The sequence below is a fragment of the Somniosus microcephalus genome, chromosome 16, assembly GCF_052327205.1.
Source record: "Somniosus microcephalus isolate GS21.2 chromosome 16, FLI_Smic_1.0, whole genome shotgun sequence".
NCBI classification, from domain to species: domain Eukaryota; kingdom Metazoa; phylum Chordata; class Chondrichthyes; order Squaliformes; family Somniosidae; genus Somniosus; species Somniosus microcephalus.
The window spans coordinates 70,956,016-70,977,629 of NC_141002.1; the positions used below are offsets into that span (position 1 = coordinate 70,956,016).

General features: G+C 43.1%; 1 protein-coding gene across 1 annotated transcript; it reads right to left on the reverse strand.

The window, feature by feature from the left end:
• Nucleotides 1-2,737: 2,737 nt before the first annotated feature.
• slc35e3 (solute carrier family 35 member E3) lies at nt 2,738-18,708 on the reverse strand. Its single transcript, XM_086009217.1, has 5 exons — nt 18,033-18,708; nt 9,889-9,999; nt 7,673-7,831; nt 6,343-6,425; nt 2,738-4,868 (listed from the first exon to the last, which is right to left on the reverse strand). Exons 1-5 carry the CDS (start codon nt 18,435-18,437, stop codon nt 4,682-4,684), a joined length of 945 nt encoding a protein of 314 aa, XP_085865343.1. The 5' UTR covers nt 18,438-18,708; the 3' UTR covers nt 2,738-4,681.
• Nucleotides 18,709-21,614: the final 2,906 nt, after the last annotated feature.

Below are 21,614 nucleotides of genomic sequence, written 5' to 3' on the forward strand. Positions count from 1 at the left end.
CCCTTGAGAAGGTGGTGGTGAGCCGCCTTCTTGAACCGCTGCAGTCCGTGTGGTGAGGGTACTCCCACAGTGCTGTTAGGTAGGGAGTTCCAGGATTTTGACCCAGCGACGATGAAGGATCGGCGATATACTTCGAAGTCAGAATGGTGTGTGATTTGGAGGTAATGGTGTTCCCATGCGCCTGCTGCCCTTGTCCTAGATGGAAGAGGCCACAGGTTTGGGAGGTGCTGCAGTGCATCTTGTAGATGGCACACACTGCAGCCATGGTACACTGGTGGTGGAGGGAGTAAATGTTTAAGGTGGTGGATGGGGTGCCAATCAAGCGGGCTGCTTTGTCCTGGATGGTGTCGAGCTTCTTGAGTGTTGTTGGAGCTGCATTCATCCAGGCAAGTGGAGAGTATTCCATCACGCTCCTTACCTGTGCCTTGTAGATGGTGGAAAGGCTTTGGGGAGTCAGGTGAGACACTCGTCGCAGAATACCCAGCCTCTGACCCGCTCTTGTTGCCACAGTATTTATATGGCTGGTGCAGTTATGTTTCTGGTCAATGGTGACCCCCAGGATGTTGATGGTGGGGGATTCGGTGATGGTAATGCCATTGAATGTCAAGGGGCGGTGGTTAGACTCTCGCTTGTTGGAGATAGTCATTGCCTGGCACTTCAGTGGCGCGAATGTTACCTGCCACTTATCAGCCCAAGCCTGAACGTCATCCAGGTCTTGTTGCATGTGGGCATGGACTGCTTCATTATCTGAGGAGTTGTGAATGGCGCTGAACTGTGCAGTCATCAGCGAACATCCCCATTTCTGATCTTATGTTGGAGGGAAGGTCATTGATGAAGCAGCTGAAGATGGTTGGGCCTAGGACACTGCCCTGAGGAACTCCTGCAGCAATGTCCTGGGGCTGTGATGATTGACCTTCAACCACCTTCCTTTATGCTAGGTATGACTCCAGCCAGTGGAGAGTATCCCCCCCCACCACCGCCGATTCCCATTGACTTCAGATTTACTAGGACTCCTTGATGCCACACTCGGTCAAATGCTGCCTTGATGTCAAGGGCAGTCACTCTCACCTCACCTCTGGAATTCAGCTCCTTTGTCCATGTATGGACCAAGGCTGTAATGAGGTTGGGAGCCGAATGGTCTTGGTGGAACCCAAACTGGGCATCAGTGAGCAGGTTATTGCTGAGTAAATGCCACTTGATAGCACTGTTGATGACACTTTCCATCACTTTGCTGATGCTTGAGAGTAGACTGATGGGGCGGTAATTGGCCGGATTGGATTTGTCCAGCTTTTTGTGGATAGGACATACCTGGGCAGTTTTCTACATTGTCAGATAGATGCCAGTGTTGTAGCTGTACTGAAATTAAGCACGTTATTCCCTTATGTTAGATGTCTCCTCACCTGATGCAAGCCCAGCTCTCGCAGCTATGTCCTACAGGGCTCGGCCAGCTCGATCAGTGGTGGTACTTGTGACCCACGCTGGTGGACATTGAAATCCCCCACCCAGAGTACATTTTGTGTCCTTAATGCTTCCTACAAGAGATGACCAACATGGAGGAGACTGATTCAGCAGTTGGGGAGGTTGGTAGGTGGTAATCAGCTGGAGGTTTCCGTGATATTGTTTGACCTCAAGCCATGAGACTTCATGGGTGCAGAGGCAATTGCTGAAGCTTCTCAGGGCCACATCCATGTGACTGTGTTCAGTGTGTCCCCACCTCTGGAGTTAGCCTGCCAATAGGACAGAACATAACCAGAACCATGAGAGAAATATAGGAACAGTAGTAGATTATTCAGCCCTCCAAGCCTGTTCCAAGAGGTATAGAATGTAAAAGTTGAAATGTAATGGTGAATAAATATAAAACATCAGTAAGGTCAAAGCTGGAGTACTGGGTGTACTTTTGGGCACTGGATTATAGGACGGATGTTGAGGGAAGAGAGAGCATACAGCACAGATTCACTAGGATGCCTAGTTTGAGAATGTACAAATACAGACTTGAAACAGTGGGGCTGTTTTCATTAGAACAGCAGAACGTATGGTGTTAGAGGTGTTGAATTACAAAGGGATGGGACAGCGCACACACCCCCACACGATCAATACAAGAGATATCTCCTTGTGTTACAGTTAAGATTATGAAGCAATTATTAGAATGTACTTCCCTTTAAAAGCAACTTGTCCATTCTTTATGCACTGTACTTCAGAGCTTCTCAGCTCAGTTGCTTGGTCAATTCCTCCATACATGAATAACAGAAAATGATCAAACTAGTGACTACCTTAGTCTCCAATGTTATTATGTGTCCATTACGAAAGCAGTCAAAGGAGTTTCATACCATATTCTAATACTTGTACAGTGTCATTGAAGACCCAAGTTTGGTTTCTAAGTTAGGACACTGATTCAGTGTGCCACCCTTACTCTTTACTACCAACACAAGACCATTTTGGCTTTGTCTTTTTCCTTTCTTGTCCAGATGGCCATATACATATATAACTATGCAGATATACAATGCTACACTTAGGTGTTTATTTTTTTTCAAATCCTCTCCCTATAGTATTGAATCATAGAATAGTACAGCACAGAAGTAGGCTATTCGGGCCATTGCGTCTGCGCTAGCTCTGTCAAACAGCAATCCAGTTAGTCCCACTCCTCCCGCTCTTTCCCCATATTCCTGCAATGTTTTCCTCCTTCAAATATTTATACAATTCCCTTTTGAGTTAAAAGAAAGTCAAGAAAACATGAAAGTCACTTTATACGAATATACTATTTTATAGACGTTGCTGTAAACATCACGGGCTTAAAACTTACACATTTTCATTTAGCTGTATCACAGTAAAAGTATGGAGTACCATACAGTCAAGTTTTCACATGATATCTTTTCTATTTTAAACAAAAATGCAGTTTCCCTTGGTTTTATCGTATATTAGCAATATACAGCACTTAACCAAAAAGAGCACTGAAAAAGCAAGAGTTTTCATGATAAAACTGTTCAAAAATGTTTTCTAAACAAAGCTGGAAAGCTGTTGAAATAAAATTAATTTTGGTCACTACAGAACTATTAATGTATACAGATAATGATGGACTAGTACCAGTGCATAAATTATATTATCTAATGAATTTGAAACATCAAAAACTCCACTTGTGTTGCATAGGGATTTAATATGTATTCAGTGTTCACTGTTATTGGTGCTATGTTTAATCAATTCTGTAGACATAATTTCTTCTTACAGTAGAAGCCACTTAGGATGATTACTGGTTAGTGAAATTCTTGTCAAAAGAACTGACTTACATAAAATCCATTTTTTACCAACAGAAATTTATGAATGGACAATATAAACCAAATACGCAGATGAGATAGCACGAACCTTGTACTTTTAACCCATATAGTGTAATGAAGTGAGGTTTAAAAAAAAAGTTCTTAAACGAAGTTCTGTTTGTAACTTGTAATGTTACAGGGATCAGCTGGTGTGATCAAAATCAAGCAATCCTAAATATCACTAAGTAGCTTTTGCTGTAGGAACAGTAACAATATTTTATATTTGATATTTCTCTAATGTCAATAGACAGTCTTTTCTCTTTGAAGGGGTCAAAAAAGTTTGACATTTTACTTTATTCCTTTTGAAATTATCTACTAAGCTGCCTTTTATAGCTAAAATTATAGTAGGCTGGATTAAAATAATATAAATAATTGTATTTTTCCACATAGGGCTCAGTGCATAATTGTAATGGAATTTCAACAGGCTCCAAGCCTCTGCTGTGTCAGATCAATGCACATAACATAAAAGGATGCACATTATTAGCCACCAAAAAAGCCACGCCCATTCGGAACTATTTCTTCTATTACAATTATTTGAATTTATTGGTTGGGCTCCTGTTTCAAGATGGACAAGAATCACTTTCTTCCTACTCTGGTTTCTTGCAAACCTTGATATGGTTTTACAATCACAATGCCGATGGTAACCCATTTAAAATGAATGGGTTAGCATCAGTATTACAATTGGAAAACCCAAGCTCTTTAGTCCCATCTTCCCATGGAAATTGCCAACATATTACAGCAGAAAATAGCACTTGACCACTTTTATATTCCTTTCCCTGTCCACATCACTCATACATAGAACAAGCAGTGGAAAATAAGTTTATTCTTCCCCACACTAAATTGTCCAGTGTAATATATTGGACATTCAAAACACACGCATTTCAGGTGTTTGAAAATATTAACTGTAAATTACAAATGTCTTTCAGAAAATACATGATTAAACAAACTTTCCCAATATTATTTATACCTTTGATTTCCCCCCCCCCCCCAAAGATCCAGAACTCCTTTCAGTAACTTTATGGATGCAGGACAAGTCTTTTAATGACATTTATGACCATTGCAACATACTTTCAAATAGAAAGCTGAATGAATTGGATAGGACACATGCTAATTGCAATGAATATCCTTAAAAGTAGGCAACATTTTTTTAGTTACAAAAATTAGCAAAATATGGCACATGAAAATTTATCGATACATACATTTTAGTTTACGAACAGCAAAACCTTTTTCCCTGTGGTAAAACTGCAGTATTTAATTGCAATTCCTTCCACTTTAAATCAGAGATGCAGTATTTATCAAGTACCTAGGAATAGGTCCTTATTAGCAGCACTTTAAAATTATTATGTTTACTGCATTCAGCTAGAAGGGGTTGATTAAGGCCTTTGTGCCAACTTGTTCTTTCCTTCTTCTTGTTCACGAAGTTTAAAATGGGTGTAAGACAAAATGCCACATAATGTACACAGAATCCCCAGACCTTGATTAAGTGAAAGGGGATCTTTAAACAAGATATACCCTCCCAGTAGGGTAATGCAGAATTTGAAATGTCCAAACATGTTGTATCTGGAATTTAATTTGTCAAGGAACAAAACAATACTGTGGAACAGATTACATTTTGTCCTGCTTGGTAAGAAACATAAGAATTCATGCAACGAGAGATTCTGCCCCATTATAGATTTCACCAAACTATTCAATCACATGAAGCAACATTGTGCAAAATATCTCCCTAGCGACCAAAGGCATTGAGCAACTCCAAAATAGCTATCCACACTTACAACTTCATTATTCAAACCACAACAGTTGCTTTTCACAGCTGAAAATTTCAGTCCACATGCATTCCACCCTTCTCCAAATACTTAGCTAGGATGTGTGCGTGTATGTGTTTTTGCATGTGTGTGTAGGGGTAGGGAGAAAGGGAGAGAACTTCCTCAAATCCATATCTTTGCCCAATGCAAACTTATACCCATATCATCTAGTCTGCACCTAGCTTAAATAGCCTGTTCACATATACATCATCCATGTTTTCCATTATTTTAAAGACTGGAATTATGTTCCCCATAAACTTTGTTTTCCTAAATGAAAAGAGGTTTAGTTCTGTAAGTAATTATTTTAAAGTTACAGTCCAATGTCCCAGAATCAGGCTTGTATTCTTCTCTGTCCCCTCACCAATGCATCAATGTTGTTTCAAAATTGTACACTCAATTTCAAAATGTAGCTTCACCAATGGTTTGGCTAAGGTGCAGAAAACTTATTTCAACTACTGTTGAAATGTATCCTAATATCTGATAGGCTAGCAGATTCACATCCATTAGAAACATCAGTAAATGGTCAATAATCACACCTTTGGCGATGAACATCCTTTCATCAGGTACACATTTCATTGCTCCTGTTCCAATGTGCACTACTTTTATTTATTCACATTAAGATCCTTCTATTATTCCTTAAACTTATCTGTTTAACTGTATTGTTCACTTTTTTGTGCTATCAGTCTCCTTTACAAGAAAGTAGATAATGAGGCTTCTGCATAAACATACGATGAAATGATTCAGACAAGTTTACAAGGCAGCATTGTTGTGAAAACATTTACAAATGCAGCAAGCATAAGCAGCATAGTGTGCTATGCCCATGTAATTTTAGGATGCAGATCCATGAGTGATTCCTTACACAGTGAACTCCTAATCTCAATCATATCATCAAGGAAAGTGCCAACTGGAGGCTAGGTACTGCCCGCTGGGAGGAAAATACATGAAATTCCTAACTGGATACAAAACAACATTTGCAAAAACCTTAAGGCAGGTCATCTAAATGCCCTCCGAGTGGCAGGTAACGTGTTTCATGGAGATTCTCGAGAGAAAGAAAATACATACATACATACATAAAGGCCTTGGAGAATTTGCCCACTCTCAAGCCAAACCACTTTTTAACAAAATTGACATAATCCATACGTGAAAAAGAAAACAAAAATCTGGAAATTCACAATTTTAGCAACATATTAAATTGCCATGACTTGACAGAAATACCAAATGCAGAAGGATACGTAACAGGCGAGGTATTTCCAATGATCCAGTAAATTGACAAATTCACCAGAAAGGCAATTATTCCAGAAAGCAACACCATCATCTATAAAAGATAAAGTTTACATTGTAATTTTAAAACACATTATATACATAGTAGTACATTATATACAAAGTAGTAAAGCGGAAACAAATAATGAATCGGTTTATAATTAACAACCCTATTTTTCAAATGCAATTTTTATTTAGTCCAACATATTCTGTTTTATCAAACTAAAAGCATACTTGTGTTTAACGTTTAAAATGATACAAAGTTGTCAATGGAAGGCAAACAGTTCATAGCTGGTGGCAGTCAGCTACATTGGAGCCCATCGTATTTACTATTTAAAAATTACTTCCCTCTGGATGGTGTAGCACTTCATTGTAATGACCGGAGCCAAGAATTGAATATATTAACTCTGCGTGCATTTAGCACTCTGCAGTATTACAACCCTCCCATTATTTCTGGTTTTACAAGTGGAATGGCATTGGAGTAATTAGCAGGTTGCATGGACTTGCTTAGTATATTCAAAGTGTAGAGTTGCAATCTAAGAAATTATTAACTTGGATCAAGGCAACAATTTTATGCTTGGCTCTTGATGCAATATTTCACCTCGAGCCAAAATTGTTTTTGCTTTGCCCACTTAGTATTAAAAATATATACACTCATCTAGCTATATCACATGTCTGCTATCAGATGATTAATTACCCAGATAGACTGATGGAATGAAAGTCTCCTCTCTGTTGGTATATATATATATAAGGGTCTTATATGAAACGAGTCTGGCCATTCTCAGTCCAGGATTTGGAGGTTGTGGGCAAACAGCACATAACTTGTAACTAAATTGCATGTTTCATTCAGAGAGGTCACTAGAAAGGCTAGTAGGAAAAATTAAAAATGTCACCTTGGTGCAGCAAGGATACTCTTTTGAGGTCAGGATTAAGGTACACTGTTAGACAGAGAACATGGAGCTTTATTACTCTGTGTCTGTGATACAGCTAATACAGGAGTGAGTGATACCACCAGTGAGTACCCAAAATAACTTTCCCTAAGCACCAACATTTCTTATCTTGATGTGTACAAAATATTTTTAAATTAAAAAATGATCTGCACATCATTCTTGTTCTACGTATATTACAAAAATGATGTTTATAGAAGCATCACTTTAGTTTTGGATAGTTTTACATGTTCTACAATATTCTGCTTTTTTTTAACAACATGCTAGAAAAGTGAAGAAATTCTCAAATTTCAACCCCTGTCCCAAATTTTAAAAATTGTATAAATAACGATGCCAAATATTCAGGAAATCTTACCAATGCTGTACCAGACCAGTTTCCAAAGATTCCTCCCTCTCCAATCACTGGCTCAAAAAAAGGAACAGCAAACATGAGAATGGCAGAGGACATTGGGGCCTGGTAGTATAGGAGCTGCATAGAATTCACCTGCAATTCATGTTGTTTAGCTCCTACCCACTGTAAATAAAACCAAAGATACCTCATATTACACAAATGATCAAGCGATAATTGAACAGTTTTAAATGAATGTCTTTATTATTTCGTACTAGTGGATTGAAAGAGCACAATAGTACAGAGAAAAAAATGTCAAGAGAAAGAAAAAATGTACAGGGTTGTCAAAGATTGCACAGGGGTGAAAGAGAGAGCACCAGGTCATGCATGCATGACTGGGGCCCATTGGAAATGAAGGAACAGGAAACAATGCTAAAGTGAAACGCCAGGCAAAGAAAAAAAGTGAGTCCCCAGGTCGATCTCCCCACCTCAAGATATTGATAATTCTCTGTAAAGAACCAGCAATACCAGACTGGCAACTATATGGATAAATGATTTTAGGGGAAATTATTCAATTTTACTGGCTCTGTTATTTATACAGCTATATATTCAGCTGGATTCTAATCAAAATAGTGACTGGAACCACACCGGAAAAAATAAATTCAATAATGTGAGTGGTTGAAATTGCAGCTTTTGAAATGACTGTTTCTGTGGGATCTCTGTTGATCTACATTTCAGTAAATTAGGACTGTCAAGTTACTTACCCGAGTCAAACATTTGGCTAATTCCCGGATCCGGCATTCTATGTCAAGAGGCTACTCTTGTAAGAAGTGCTGGGCAAGAATTCGCTAGCTCACATACCTTGATTTTCCATCTATTTAAATTAACAGATGGAAAAATCAGAATCTGCATGCCTTCCTCGCTGGGAGTGCCCAATCAGGGAACCAGCCCTTTAATCTTTTCCTAGATCAGACAAATTTAATGTGTCATCTTACATGTTTAATGTGTGACTTGTTACATGGAGGAGTTTTAATTACAAAGACAGAAAATAAAAAAGATCTACAGCAATATTAATAAACTGGAGTGGTCTAAAAAGAAAGAAATTTTAGCACTTTGTAATACAAGACCAGAAACAAAAAATCCATTTTCAACATCAATAGGGTAATAAATATTTTACAATGCCAATTCCAACATATAATATTTATGGTAGAAGTCCTTAAACAGGCTTTCAGGAAAGGTAGCTTCACTTGGGATAGCAATCAGTAGCAGGAATCCTGCCATGGCTAGAATCAGCTAATTCAGCACAGGTCGGACTAAACGAAGGATCTTCCTGTTCTGTGTGGTACATTAAATAGTGTATTGAAGCCAGAGAGAGCAATACTCTTGTGCAAGAAGGGAATCTTTCCACAATTTAGCACCTGAGTGCAAGGGTGCCCAAGATTTTCTTTGTCTCCGTGGGCAACATAAGTACGTACCATGGAGCCTCAAGGGCAAGAGTTGAAATGCATGTTCATATTAATTTGCAGATAACTCACTTTACTGATACTAACAGCACTCGGTGTTCTGATCTACGATTTCTCCACTACTGAGCCAACAGCCCTTTCTAAACCCCTATGCCCCCAGAAACAGGACAAATAAGAAATAAAGGCAAATAGGATCGAGTTCCCTGGGCCTTGAGGGCCAAATTACCAGGACTTGGGGAGCCATATGTAACTCAGCTATATTAAAAGTCTTGTATGTGGCACACACTTACAACATTCACAAGGTGTCAAGCAGTCACATTTTGTTGATTTGTTGCCATTTTACTTTGAGGCAATCAGTAATGAAAAGATAGGAAATGTATGAACTAAAAGCACAATAAGCACTTAGAAAACAACCAATGAGAAACTATTAAGGAATTATGAAAACAACCAATACTGAATGGTACATTCTCCTGAGTAGTCAATTAAAAAAAGGAAAAAATGAACCAATCAAATCACTCAAAATACTTTTGATAAATATTTCCCTCAAAGTAAATTTTAAATTCCAGAATAAGCTTTTAAAAAGTGTTCAGAGATGCACTTGGAATAATATAATTGGTCATTATCTTTGAACAAGTTCTTCTTAAAGTACTTTTGATCATCCTGCTGTTGCCTCAAAACATCAGACTGTTGAGAACCTGAAAGTTCAGATTGTGAGCAGCAAGTATTTTAGTACTAATTACTTGCAAAACTACACAAGAAAAAAATATCAGAACTACTAACCACTTGATATAGAGAGGTAACCAAAACGCCAAGTGTTGCAAAAAGTATTCCTAGAAAATTAAACTTCACGTCAAAGTAAGAGTTCAGAACTACACCCAATGTAATAGGGATCTGCAAGAAATAAATGGGAGACGGTTAGATCAGGTTTAACAGTTACAACCTTACAGCTGGTACAAACTACAGCGTATTACATTTTCCAGAAGAGATGGACGAAACACAATAGACTAAACATCTAAAGCTGGAATTTCTGCTTGGAGGAAAAGGAGGAATTGTTGTTCTAGATTTTTAAAACAGCATCTTTCAGAATATTTAAAGCTGTAGATTTAAAAAAATCTTTCAGAATATTTAAATACTAATTTACTGATAAATTAGTTGTAAGAAATATATTGCAAAATACTGATTTCAAGGAGTCTCACATTAATTTTACTGATCATGAGGATAGATCTAAAATTCAAATAAATAATCCCAAGTATCTTCACTCTGTTACTGTTACAGTTGCAACATCTGTAATAAAAGGTGACCTGTGTAAAAATGTTGATTCAAACATACAGTAATCTTTTAAAAACACTGCCAGAAAAGCACAGTACTAGTCATTCATTCACTGCTATTTCACCCCCGTGTTAAAGTCTTAGTCATAAAAATTCCACCGTATTCATTTTCAAACAACTTTAAACATATCTTATTCCACTAATGCATATTAGAAAAGGCAGTACTGTGCAGAACAGTTATGTTATTCAAGGTTTTGGCCTAAAGGGATTTGATTGCCTGTCTTTATTTCCTCTGGGTGTAGATTATAATGTAAAACCCTATAATCACCATTCCTTGACTTATTTCAGTAGTTTTTCTAAAAATTTCTGCAACTCATTTTAAAATAGAGAAATATGCACAATATTAAAATATCTGAGCTATAAAATGTAAATAAAAATTGACCAGATTTAAGTTATAAAAGATTCTCATGCAGAAGTACTCCAGTCTTTACGCAAGAATTAGTCCATATTGCAACATTCAACGTTGAATGTAACTTTTACTAAGCAAAGCTTTGCTAATGCCATTATTGTGATGCTTACATAAAGTTTACTATTGTGCTTATAATTTAGATCCTGTTGACTGATTGTTATCAGTTTGCATTTACTGTAACCACCAATACTCTTGGTCTTTGATATTGGCAAGCAAAAGCTGCATCTGACTCCGTGTTATTTTACTATGGTCCCCCTTTTATCGATTGGACTTGGTTAATTAACAATATCTTTCAAACTGGGCTAGTTAGGATAGTTTGAATGAGCTAATTTAAGCATCATATCAAACCCTAGCCAAATCCTAATCTAACACTAACACACAAGTGTTCGCATTTCTTACAGCATGTAACTGTTCAGAGGAGAGAGTGCAAGGATATGATTAACATGACTGTGAACACATTGGGCTGGATTTTCATTGAGGAGGTGGGACTACAACTTTTGGGGTTGTAGTCCCGCTTACATCGAGTTCTAGCCAACCCACGCAATTTTGACTTGATTGCCCTTGTTGAGCCCACCAGCTGTTTGAAGCTGTCAAACACTGACAATCTGTACTCCAGGTTAATTCCTTCCTCTCAGGATGATTTAGAGATCTCCCCGGAACAGAAAGCAGAGGCTGCAGATTTTGACAGCTGGCGGCCATTCTGCTTTCTGTGCTGGTGAGATGAGGGACTCCCGAGACCTGAAGGAAGGAAGGCTGTAAAAGGTAAGTAAAGGCTAGTAGAACTTCTTTAAACACTTTACACAGACCAAACACACTTACCTCTGCACTCATGCACCCATCACTCACCTGAACACCTCGATCCCTCCAAGCCCTTCATCCCGATGGCCCGCTTCGCTAACCTGGTGTGGTTTGGAGCAGTCGGGAACCCCACATTTCAACAATGAAAATAGGGATTAGGCTAAAAACTGCCTGTTAACTACCTGTTAACAGGCAGTTAATTGGCACTAATCCCCTTCCCGCCTCGGGGAGGCGGGTCACAGTGCGGGGCAGGTACCCGCCTCCTTTGAAACTGGCATGGAGGTGGGTTGGGGGCGGGATGGGATCGGGACCCCCGATTTCGGGATTTTAACCCCCCACACGCCTCCAAACCCGGCTCCACAGCCCAATGAAAATCCAGCCCATTGTGTGCGTTGTTGTCGCTTCTTTGTTTTATTTTAGTAAAACCAATGAGGGTTAACTAAGATTTGGGGGATTTACAAAAATCAATAGGGAGAAGTTGCATATTAGACTCCATTTTGTGAACATAAAAGTTACTCCACCACTCTAAACATCGAGGAAAAGACAACTACTTAAATCTATTAAAAACAGATTTCTCTAATTGTGCAAAAGAGAAAATGGAAAATTGGTAGTTGATTTAGCTTGCATGTGATGAAATATTCCATTCATCACTGCCTGTGACTGTGGTTGGTTTCAGGTTTCCCCTCACCATTGTATTGTATATTGGAATGTATGGAATGTGTTGTGTGTAGGGCTCCGCCCATACCTGGCCTCTATGTAAGCCAGCTCAGTCTGGCCTCATATCCAGTACTGCAGAGCTCCAGATGGAAGATACCTCTCTCCACTGCGTGTTATCTTCTAAGTTAATAAAAGCCTTGTTTTGTTCCGCTAACATCGAGTCTCGGGATTATTGAGGCACATCAATTTTATTAACTTATTTTTCAACACAATGGATCAACCCCTGAAACCCGAACGTTTGGATTTGGATCAGCATGCTCCGGACGCATCAGCACGCTTCGGACACTGGTTTATGTGTATGGAATTCTTCCTGGACAATTCCGCAGCCGTCAAAGACGCTACGGACGCTGCGAGTATGAAACTCGGAATTCTGCGGAATTGGGTAAGCCACCGGGTTTACCCCCTCATCCAAGACGCCGACACGTACCTGGCCGCCTGCGACATCTTAAAGGCGCATTACCAGCAGCCTACGAATGAGGTGTATGCTAGGCATCTGCTCGCCACTCGCGCACAGCGACCTGGGGAATCGGTGGAGGAGTTCCTAGGCACCCTGAAAATGCTTGGCAAAGACTGCAAGTGCCGAGATGTAAAAGCCGCAGTGTACACCGACGAGCTTGTTCGCGATGCCTTTATCACAGGCCTCAGCTCCACTTACATCCGGCAAAGACTGCTGGAAAAAACGGGATTGGACCTGAAACAGGCTGCAGACACCGCGCGATCCCTGGATGTGGCCCAGAGAAACTCGGACGCCTACTCTTCAGCCCGCGCCGTCCACGCCGCCACGTGTGCACCAAGGGCGCCGCCATCTTGGAAGGCATCTTCCCCGCCCGGCAGCCCGACACCGTCGGGGCCCCGCTCTCCCCCCAGAAGCCCTACGACAGCCGCGACGCGTCGGGGACCCAACTGCTACTTCTGCGGGCAGCCAAAGCACACCAGAAACCTGTGCCCGGCGAAAGGCACCACCTGCTTTAAGTGCGGTAAGAAGGGGCACTTCGGGAAGGTGTGCAGAGGGAACCCCGCCGGAAAACCAAAACCCGCCACCGCCGCGTGTGCGCCGTGGGAGCGGCCATCTTGGACGCCATCTTGCCCGACCTCGTGGGGTCCGCCATCTTGTGAGCAGACAGCGTGGACGCCATCTTGTCTCGATCAGGGCCCTACAGTGGCATCGGTCACAGTGGACCAGACCAGGCCCCACCCGCTATCCAAATCAATGGTGGACATCGAGGTAAACAGGTGCCGGGTTAAATGTTTAATTGACAGCGGAAGCACGGAGAGTTTTATCCACCCTGAACTGGCACAACAACTCTCCCTAAAGGTGGTCCCTACTCGGGGTACCATCTCTATGGCTGATAAAACCCAGACATCGACCATTCTGGGTTACTGCACGGTACAATTGTCCGTTAACGGGACTGTATACGATAATATTAAAGTATTAATCATGAAGAATCTATGCGCGAGCGTGATCTTGGGCCTGGATTTCCAGTGCAACCACCAAAGCATCACGCTCAAGTACGGTGGGTCCCAGCCGCCCCTCACAGTGTGCGGCCTGGCTACCCTGAAAGTAAAGCCGCCTTCGCTATTCGCGAACCTTACCCCTAACTGCCGGCCAATAGCGACCAAAAGCAGGAGGTACAGCTGGGAGGACAGGCGGTTTATCGCGACCGAGGTAGACAGGCTCCTGAAAGAGCGCATTATTGAATGCAGCAATAGCCCGTGGCGCGCCCAAGTGGTGGTGGTAAGGGGTAGCGAGAAGAAACGGATGGTGATCGACTATAGCCAAACGATCAACAGGTACACCCAACTAGACGCCTACCCGCTACCCCGCATATCAGAAATGGTGAACCAAATCGCCCAATACCGGGTGTTCTCCACCATCGACCTCAAGTCAGCGTACCACCAGCTCCCTATCAGAACAGAGGACCGCCCGTACACCGCCTTCGAGGTGAACGGACGCCTCTACCAATTCCTCAGAGTCCCCTTTGGGGTGACGAATGGGGTCTCGGTCTTCCAGAGGGAGATGGATCGCATGGTCGATGACCACCACTTGCAGGCAACCTTCCCCTACCTCGACAACGTCACCATCTGCGGTCACAACCAGCAGGATCACGACTCGAACCTCGAGAAGTTCCTGAAAACCGCACAAAAACTCAACCTCACCTACAACGAGGACAAGTGCGTTTTCAACACCACGCGCCTCTGCATACTAGGCAGCGTGGTGGAGAATGGGGAAATCGGACCAGACCCCGACCGATTGCGCCCCCTACGGGAGCTGCCCCTGCCCAACACTCCCAAAGCCCTGAAAAGGTGCCTGGGGTTATTTTCTTATTATTCCCAATGGGTCCCCAACTACTCCGACAAAGCCCGCCCTCTCTTGAAAGCATCCTCTTTTCCGCTCTCTGCTGAGGCCCACGCCGCCTTCAAAAGCATTAAGCAGGACATTGAGCGGGCCACGCTACAGGCAGTGGACGAGAACACTCCATTTCAAGTGGAAAGTGATGCGTCTGACTTTGCCTTGGCGGCCACCCTCAACCAGGCGGGGCGGCCCGTAGCTTTCTTCTCGAGGACCCTCCAAGGGCCCGAGATCAGACACTCCTCCGTGGAAAAGGAGGCCCAAGCCATCGTGGAGGCAGTGCGCCACTGGCGCCACTACCTAGCCGGCAAACGCTTCACCCTACTTACCGACCAGCGGTCGGTAGCGTTTATGTTCAATAATAAACAGAGGGGGAAGATCAAAAATGATAAGATTCTTAGGTGGCGGATCGAGCTCTCCACCTTCGAGTATGACATCATTTACCGGCCAGGGGCCCTTAACGAATCCCCAGATGCCCTCTCACGAGGGATGTGTGCCAGCGCCACCGGGGATCGGCTACAGACCCTCCACAACGACCTCTGCCACCCAGGGGTCACGCGGCTGTTCCACTTCATAAAGTCCCGCAACTTACCCTACTCGATTGAGGAAGTTCGGTCTCTGACCAGGAACTGCCGCACTTGCGCTGAGTGCAAGCCTCAGTTCTACCACCCTGATAGAGCCCACTTAATCAAAGCTACACGGCCCTTTGAGCGGCTCAGCTTAGATTTCAAGGGCCCCCTCCCGTCCGTCGACCGCAATGTTTACTTCCTGAACATTGTGGACGAATACTCCCGGTTCCCATTCGCCTTCCCCTGCCCAGACATGACCAGCGCCACGGTCATTAAATGCCTCAACAGCCTGTTCTGCCTGTTCGGTATGCCGAGCTACATCCACACAGATAGGGGGGCGTCCTTCATGAGTGAAGAGCTACGCCAGTACATGCTGTCCAGGGGTATCGCCACGAGCCGTACCACCAGCTACAACCCCCGGGGTAACGGCCAAGTGGAGCGAGAGAACGGGACAGTATGGAAAGCAGTCACTCTAGCTCTAAGGACCAAGGGCCTCCCTATCTCCCGCTGGCAGGAAGTCCTCTCAGATGTGCTCCATTCGATATGGTCGCTATTGTGTACTGCCACTAATGCCACGCCTCATGAACGAATGTTTAGCTTTCCCCGGAAATCCACCTCAGGCGTATCCATGCCGTCATGGCTCTCCACCCCAGGTCCGGTATTCGTGCGAAGGCATGTGAGGGGCCATAAGACGAACCCTCTCGTGGAGCCAGTGCACCTACTCCACGCCAACCCCCAATACGCGTATGTCCGGCACGCTGACGGAAGGGAGGACACCGTGTCAATAAAAGACGTCGCCCCAGCCGGTAACGACAACAACCACGGCAATAGCAGCAACAACGACCACAGCAACTCTTACCCACCCACTACTCTTTCATCACCCCCGGAAGAACATCGACCAACGGCACCCCCACCAACTACCCCTTCAACAACCCTGGCGGCACCCCCGGCAGAGACCCAGGAGGCCACCGGGGACACCCAGCCGACACCCGCGACACCACAACAGCCACATCGGTCGCAGAGGACTACCAAACCCCCGAACAGACTAAATCTATAGAAGGGGTGAATGTGATGAAATATTCCATTCATCACTGCCTGTGACTGTGGTTGGTTTCAGGTTTCTCCTCACCATTGTATTGCCTGTGAGTGTGGTTGGTTTCAGGTTTCTCCTCACCATTGTATTGTATATTGGAATGTATGGAATGTGTTGTGTGTAGGGCTCCACCCATACCTGGCCTCTATGTAAGCCAGCTCAGTCTGGCCTCATATCCAGTACTGCAGAGCTCCAGATGGAAGATACCTCTCTCCACTGCGTGTTATCTAAGTTAATAAAAGCCTTGTTTTGTTCCGCTAACATCAAGTCTCGGGATTATTGAGGCACATCAATTGCAATCTAAATTTAAACACACTGCTACATTAAGAGGTTCTCTTCCAATACAAACCTGTCAAAATAGAGTATATGTGGTAAGCAGGTTTCCACTTCAGGTGAACATAATTCTCACAATAGAAAAGCAGTGTAAAATGTAACTTCAAAGTAACTTGGAAACACTAAGTCTAGACTACTAGCACTCATCTGCTAGACATCATACCAGTTAGTATTAAACAAATTCTCTTCAATTTCACACATTACAATATGTTTTGGCAACTGCATTCAGAGTATTCTAGGCAGTCCTCAGAGAAATGTGAAAAATAACATTTCTTTGAGAAGACTGAACAATCTGCACACATTTTTAACTAGTACTTTTTGGGCACATTCATAATTTTTAAAAATACATCCACTGTAATTGCTATAGATATATACTAAGCTTGGCATTGCTTAATTACTGCTTTGCTAAACAAAAAATTACTGCTTTGCTATTTCATTCATCTGCTCTATTTAACTTAAGCATTGCCCTGCACTATGGACACCTCCACCTTGATTACTCAATAATAAAAATATTCTGTATTATAGTTTAATGGTACATGAGCTAGACTTGGATGTCTCCTTTCACACACTGCCTGTCAAGGGGAGTGGAGTCTTCATACATCATAAAACTCATTTGAAATCATGAGAAAATTAAGCCTGAAAACTGGGAAGTTAAAAAAAATAGGTTACAAACTGTGTAAATATAGGCTGCTGACCAACAAAACTGACAATACATACAACTATTGTTCGGGGAGTCACCAAGTGATTTGGTTAAAGATAAGATGGCATCAAAGAGGAAAATTATTTTAAAAAGACAATGAACTTAGACCATGCGCATACACTAATCAACTGTAAACACAACAGCATTGGCAGAGGCCTTCGGTAAGTTCCCTGCCTATTCATCTAAATTTTGCACTAATTCCTGGAAAATAGTCTTATAATAATGAACAGAAATTAAATTTTAAAAAGATTATTCCTTGTAACAATTCCAAATTAAAAATTGCAATAATTTAGGACCAATCTTTACATAAGTATGCAAGATTGAAGTCAGAACACCACTGTCTAGTTCAGCATTATTGTCAATGAAACAAGTTACAGTAGTTGTAGGCTTCAGTCTATATAGAAATAGTTTAATCTTTATAGCACAACCTCTTGTGTCTGTCAACTGTTTGAATTGAAACTGAGACTTGACGATCCTAAGAATCAACTTTTCAAACTTTATGAAAGTTACAAGAAGTAAATATTTCCCAATTTTCAAGGTAGTTATTTTTTTTACAGATAAGAAATAATATGTAGGCATTTTTCTCCCCATCCCAGTGCAAGTTATTCCAATCTTCTTGCTTCTTACCAATGTCAGCTTTATTTTGGAGGAGAAAGTCTTCTTGTAGTAGACAGTCTGTATGACTATAATGGCTGGTGTGGTCATGGCCTTGGCCAGCTGGTAAGTGCCGATGGTGTTATTCTGAAGGGACAGATTTGTGAAAACAACAAACCCGCAGAAGCTCAGAGCCAGCAGCAGGATCTTGGTGGGCTGGAGGCTCTTTGGGGAGAAGATGTCCAGCCTTTGGCAGATGTACAGCCCCAAGCTGGTCATCACAAAGTGCACCAGCGTGAGGGTCATGTTGGGGAAGCCGTACTGCACATAAATCCATTTGTTCACGAAGACGATGCAGATGGAAGCCAACAGGTTAACCAGGAGCCCGATGGCCAGCCGCCCGTGGGCGGGCAGGTTGAAAGCCTCCGGAACCGCCATGGCTCCCCGGACCCTTCTGCTCCTGAAGGCGAACCGAGCCGCAGACCTTCGCGCTGCTCCCAGGCCGAGGTGACGTGCGGGGCTGGCTTATGTGAAATGCTCCGCTTCGCGCTATGTCCCCTCCATTTTGAACCAATATCCGCAGCTCAACTGCTATAATAAAATACGGGTCAGTAGTCCGAGTCTCCGCCTCCTCCCGATCGAGTCTCCTCCTCCGTCCCCCCACATCGAGTGGCAGAGTCTCCCTCTGATCTCCCCCCACCCCCATCGAGTGGCACAGTCTCCTCCTCCTCCTCCACAGCAAACTCCTATTTCTCATCTACATGAAAGAAAGACTTGCATTTATTATACAAGTCTTATATTTATATACACACTTGTATTTATAGGTGCTATGCCCCTTTCACAACCTCAGGATGTCCCAAAGTGCTTTACAGCCAATTATGTACTTTGGAAGTGTAGTCGCTGTTGTAATGTAGGAACGTGGCAGCCAATTTGCCCACAGCAAACTCCCACAAACAGCAATGTGATAATGACCAGATAATCTGTTGATTGAGGGATAACTATTGGTTGGGATAGCGGGGATAAATCCCCTGCTCTTCTTCGAAGTAGTGCCATGGGATCTTTTACCTCCACCTGAGAGAGCAGACTGGGCCAAGGTTTAACGTCTCATCCAAAAGCCATCACCTCCAACCGTGCAGCACTCCCTCAGCACTGCACTGGAGTATCAGCCTAGATTTTTGTGCTCAAGTCTCTTGAAGTGGGATTTGAACCCACAACCTTCTGACTCAGAGGCAAGAGTACTACCCACTGAGCCACGGCTGCCCCTTGGTGACATCATCCGGTGACACAGCATAAGTTTTCATATGTATGCTAATGATACCCAGCTCTACCTTTCCTCCACCATCTCTATACTGACAGACTGCTTGACCGACATCAAGTACTGGATGAGCAGAAATTTCCTCCAATGAAATATCAGGAAGACTGAAGCCATTGTCTTTGGTTCACACCTCAAACAATGTTCCCTTGCCCCTAATTCCATCCCTCTCCCTGGCAATTGCCTGAGGCTGACCAAGTCTGTTCACAACCTTGGTGTTATATTTGATCACAAGTTGAGCTTCCTACCTCAAGATTGGCAGCTCAATATTCCGGGGTACAGAATCTTCAGGCGAGACAGAGGGGGAGGTATAAGAGGAGGGGGTGTCGCAATATTAATTAAGGAGTCAATTACTGCAGTAAGGAGGGATGATATATTAGCAGGGTCCTCTAATGAGGCCATATGGGTGGAGCTTAAAAACAAAAAGGGGGCAAGCACTTTGCTGGGAGTGTACTATAGGCCTCCAAACAGTCAGGGGGAGATAGAGGAACAGATATGTAGGCAAATCTCAGAGAAATGTGCAAATAATAGGGTAATAATAATGGGGGATTTCAACTTCCCCAATATTAACTGGGATAGTCAGAGTGTGAAAGGCTCAGAGGGTGTAGAATTCTTAAAGTGCATCCAGGAGAGCTTTTTGAGCCAGCATGTAGAAAGTCCTACAAGAGAGGGGGCGGTACTGGACCTAATTCTAGGGAATGTGGCCGGCCAAGTGGAAAAAGTGCTAGTAGGGGAGCACTTTGGTGATAGTGACCATAATATGGTAAGATTTAAGGTGGTCATGGAAAAGGACAGGGATGGGCCGGAAATAAAGGTTCTAAATTAGGGGAAGGCCGATTTTAATAGGATAAGGCAGGATCTGGCCAAAATGGACTGGGATCAGCTACTTGTAGGAAAATCCGCATCGGAGCAATGGGAGGCTTTCAGAAGGGAGATTGAGATCATACAATGGCAACATGTTCCCGTAAAGGTTAAGGGTGGTTCCAAAAACCACAGGGAACCTTGGATGTCAGGGGATATACGAGAATGGATTAGGAAAAAAAGGAGGGCTTTTGGTAGATACAAAAGGCTAAAGACGGAGGAAGCCCTAGAGGAGTACAAAAAGTGCAGGGGGATACTTAAAAAAGAAATTAGGAGATCAAGGAGGGGCCATGAAATAACACTGGCGAGCAAAATAAAGGAAAATCCGAAGATGTTTTATAAGTATATTAAGGGTAAGAGGATAACTAGGGAAAAAATAGGGCCCATTAGGGACAAAAGTGGCAATGTGTGTGTGGAGCCGGAAGATGTAGGAGGGGTTCTAAATGAATTTTTTGCATCTGTTTTCACTATGGAGAAGGACGATGTAGACATAGAAATAGGGCGGGGGGACTGTGATATGCTCGAACATATTAACATCGAGAGGGAGGAGGTATTGGCGGTTTTAGCTGGCCTAAAAATGGATAAATCCCCAGGCCCGGATGAAATGTATCCCAGGCTGCTGTGTGAGGCAAAGGAGGAGATTGCGGGGGCTCTAACACATATATTCAGGACCTCTCTGGCCACAGGGGATGTGCCAGAGGACTGGAGAACCGCTAATGTAGTACCATTATTCAAGAAGGGTAGTAGGGAAAAACCGGGGAACTACAGGCCAGTGAGCCTAACATCAGTGGTAGGAAAATTATTGGAAAAAATCCTGAGGGACAAAATTTGTCTCCACTTGGAGAGGCAAGGATTAATCAGGGATAGTCAACATGGCTTTGTCAAGGGAAGATCATGTCTGACTAATTTGATTGAATTTTTTGAGGGGGTGACTAGGTGTGTGGATGAGGGTAACGCAGTGGATGTGGTATACATGGATTTCAGTAAGGCCTTCGATAAAGTCCCGCACAGGAGACTGGTCAAGAAGGTAAGAGCCCATGGAATCCAGGGTGCCTTGGCACATTGGATACAAAACTGGCTTAGTGGCAGAAGGCAGAGGGTGATGGTCGAAGGTTGTTTTTGTGACTGGAAGCCTGTGGCCAGTGGGGTACCACAGGGATCGGTGCTGGGTCCCTTGCTGTTTGTGGTCTACATTAATGACTTGGATATGAATGTAAAGGGTATGATCAGTAAGTTCGCGGATGATACAAAAATTGGTAAGGTGGTAAATAGCGAGGAGGGTAGCCTCAGTCTGCAGGACGATATAGATGGGTTGGTCAGATGGGCGGAACAGTGGCAAATGGAATTTAACCTGGAAAAGTGCGAGGTGATGCACTTTGGGGGGACTAACAAGGCAAAGGAATACACAATGAATGGAAAGACCCTAGGCAAGACGGAGGGTC

Coding starts and splice junctions, on each gene's coding strand:
- slc35e3 (XM_086009217.1), bottom strand. CDS start 18,437: ATGGCGGTTCCGGAGGCTTTCAACCTGCCCGCCCACGGGCGGCTGGCC. Junction 10,000..18,032: donor CCAAAATAAAGCTGACATTG/GTAAGAAGCAAG, acceptor TATTTCTTGCAG/ATCCCTATTACATTGGGTGT. Junction 4,869..6,342: donor GGAAATACCTCGCCTGTTAC/GTATCCTTCTGC, acceptor ATTAAATTCCAG/ATACAACATGTTTGGACATT.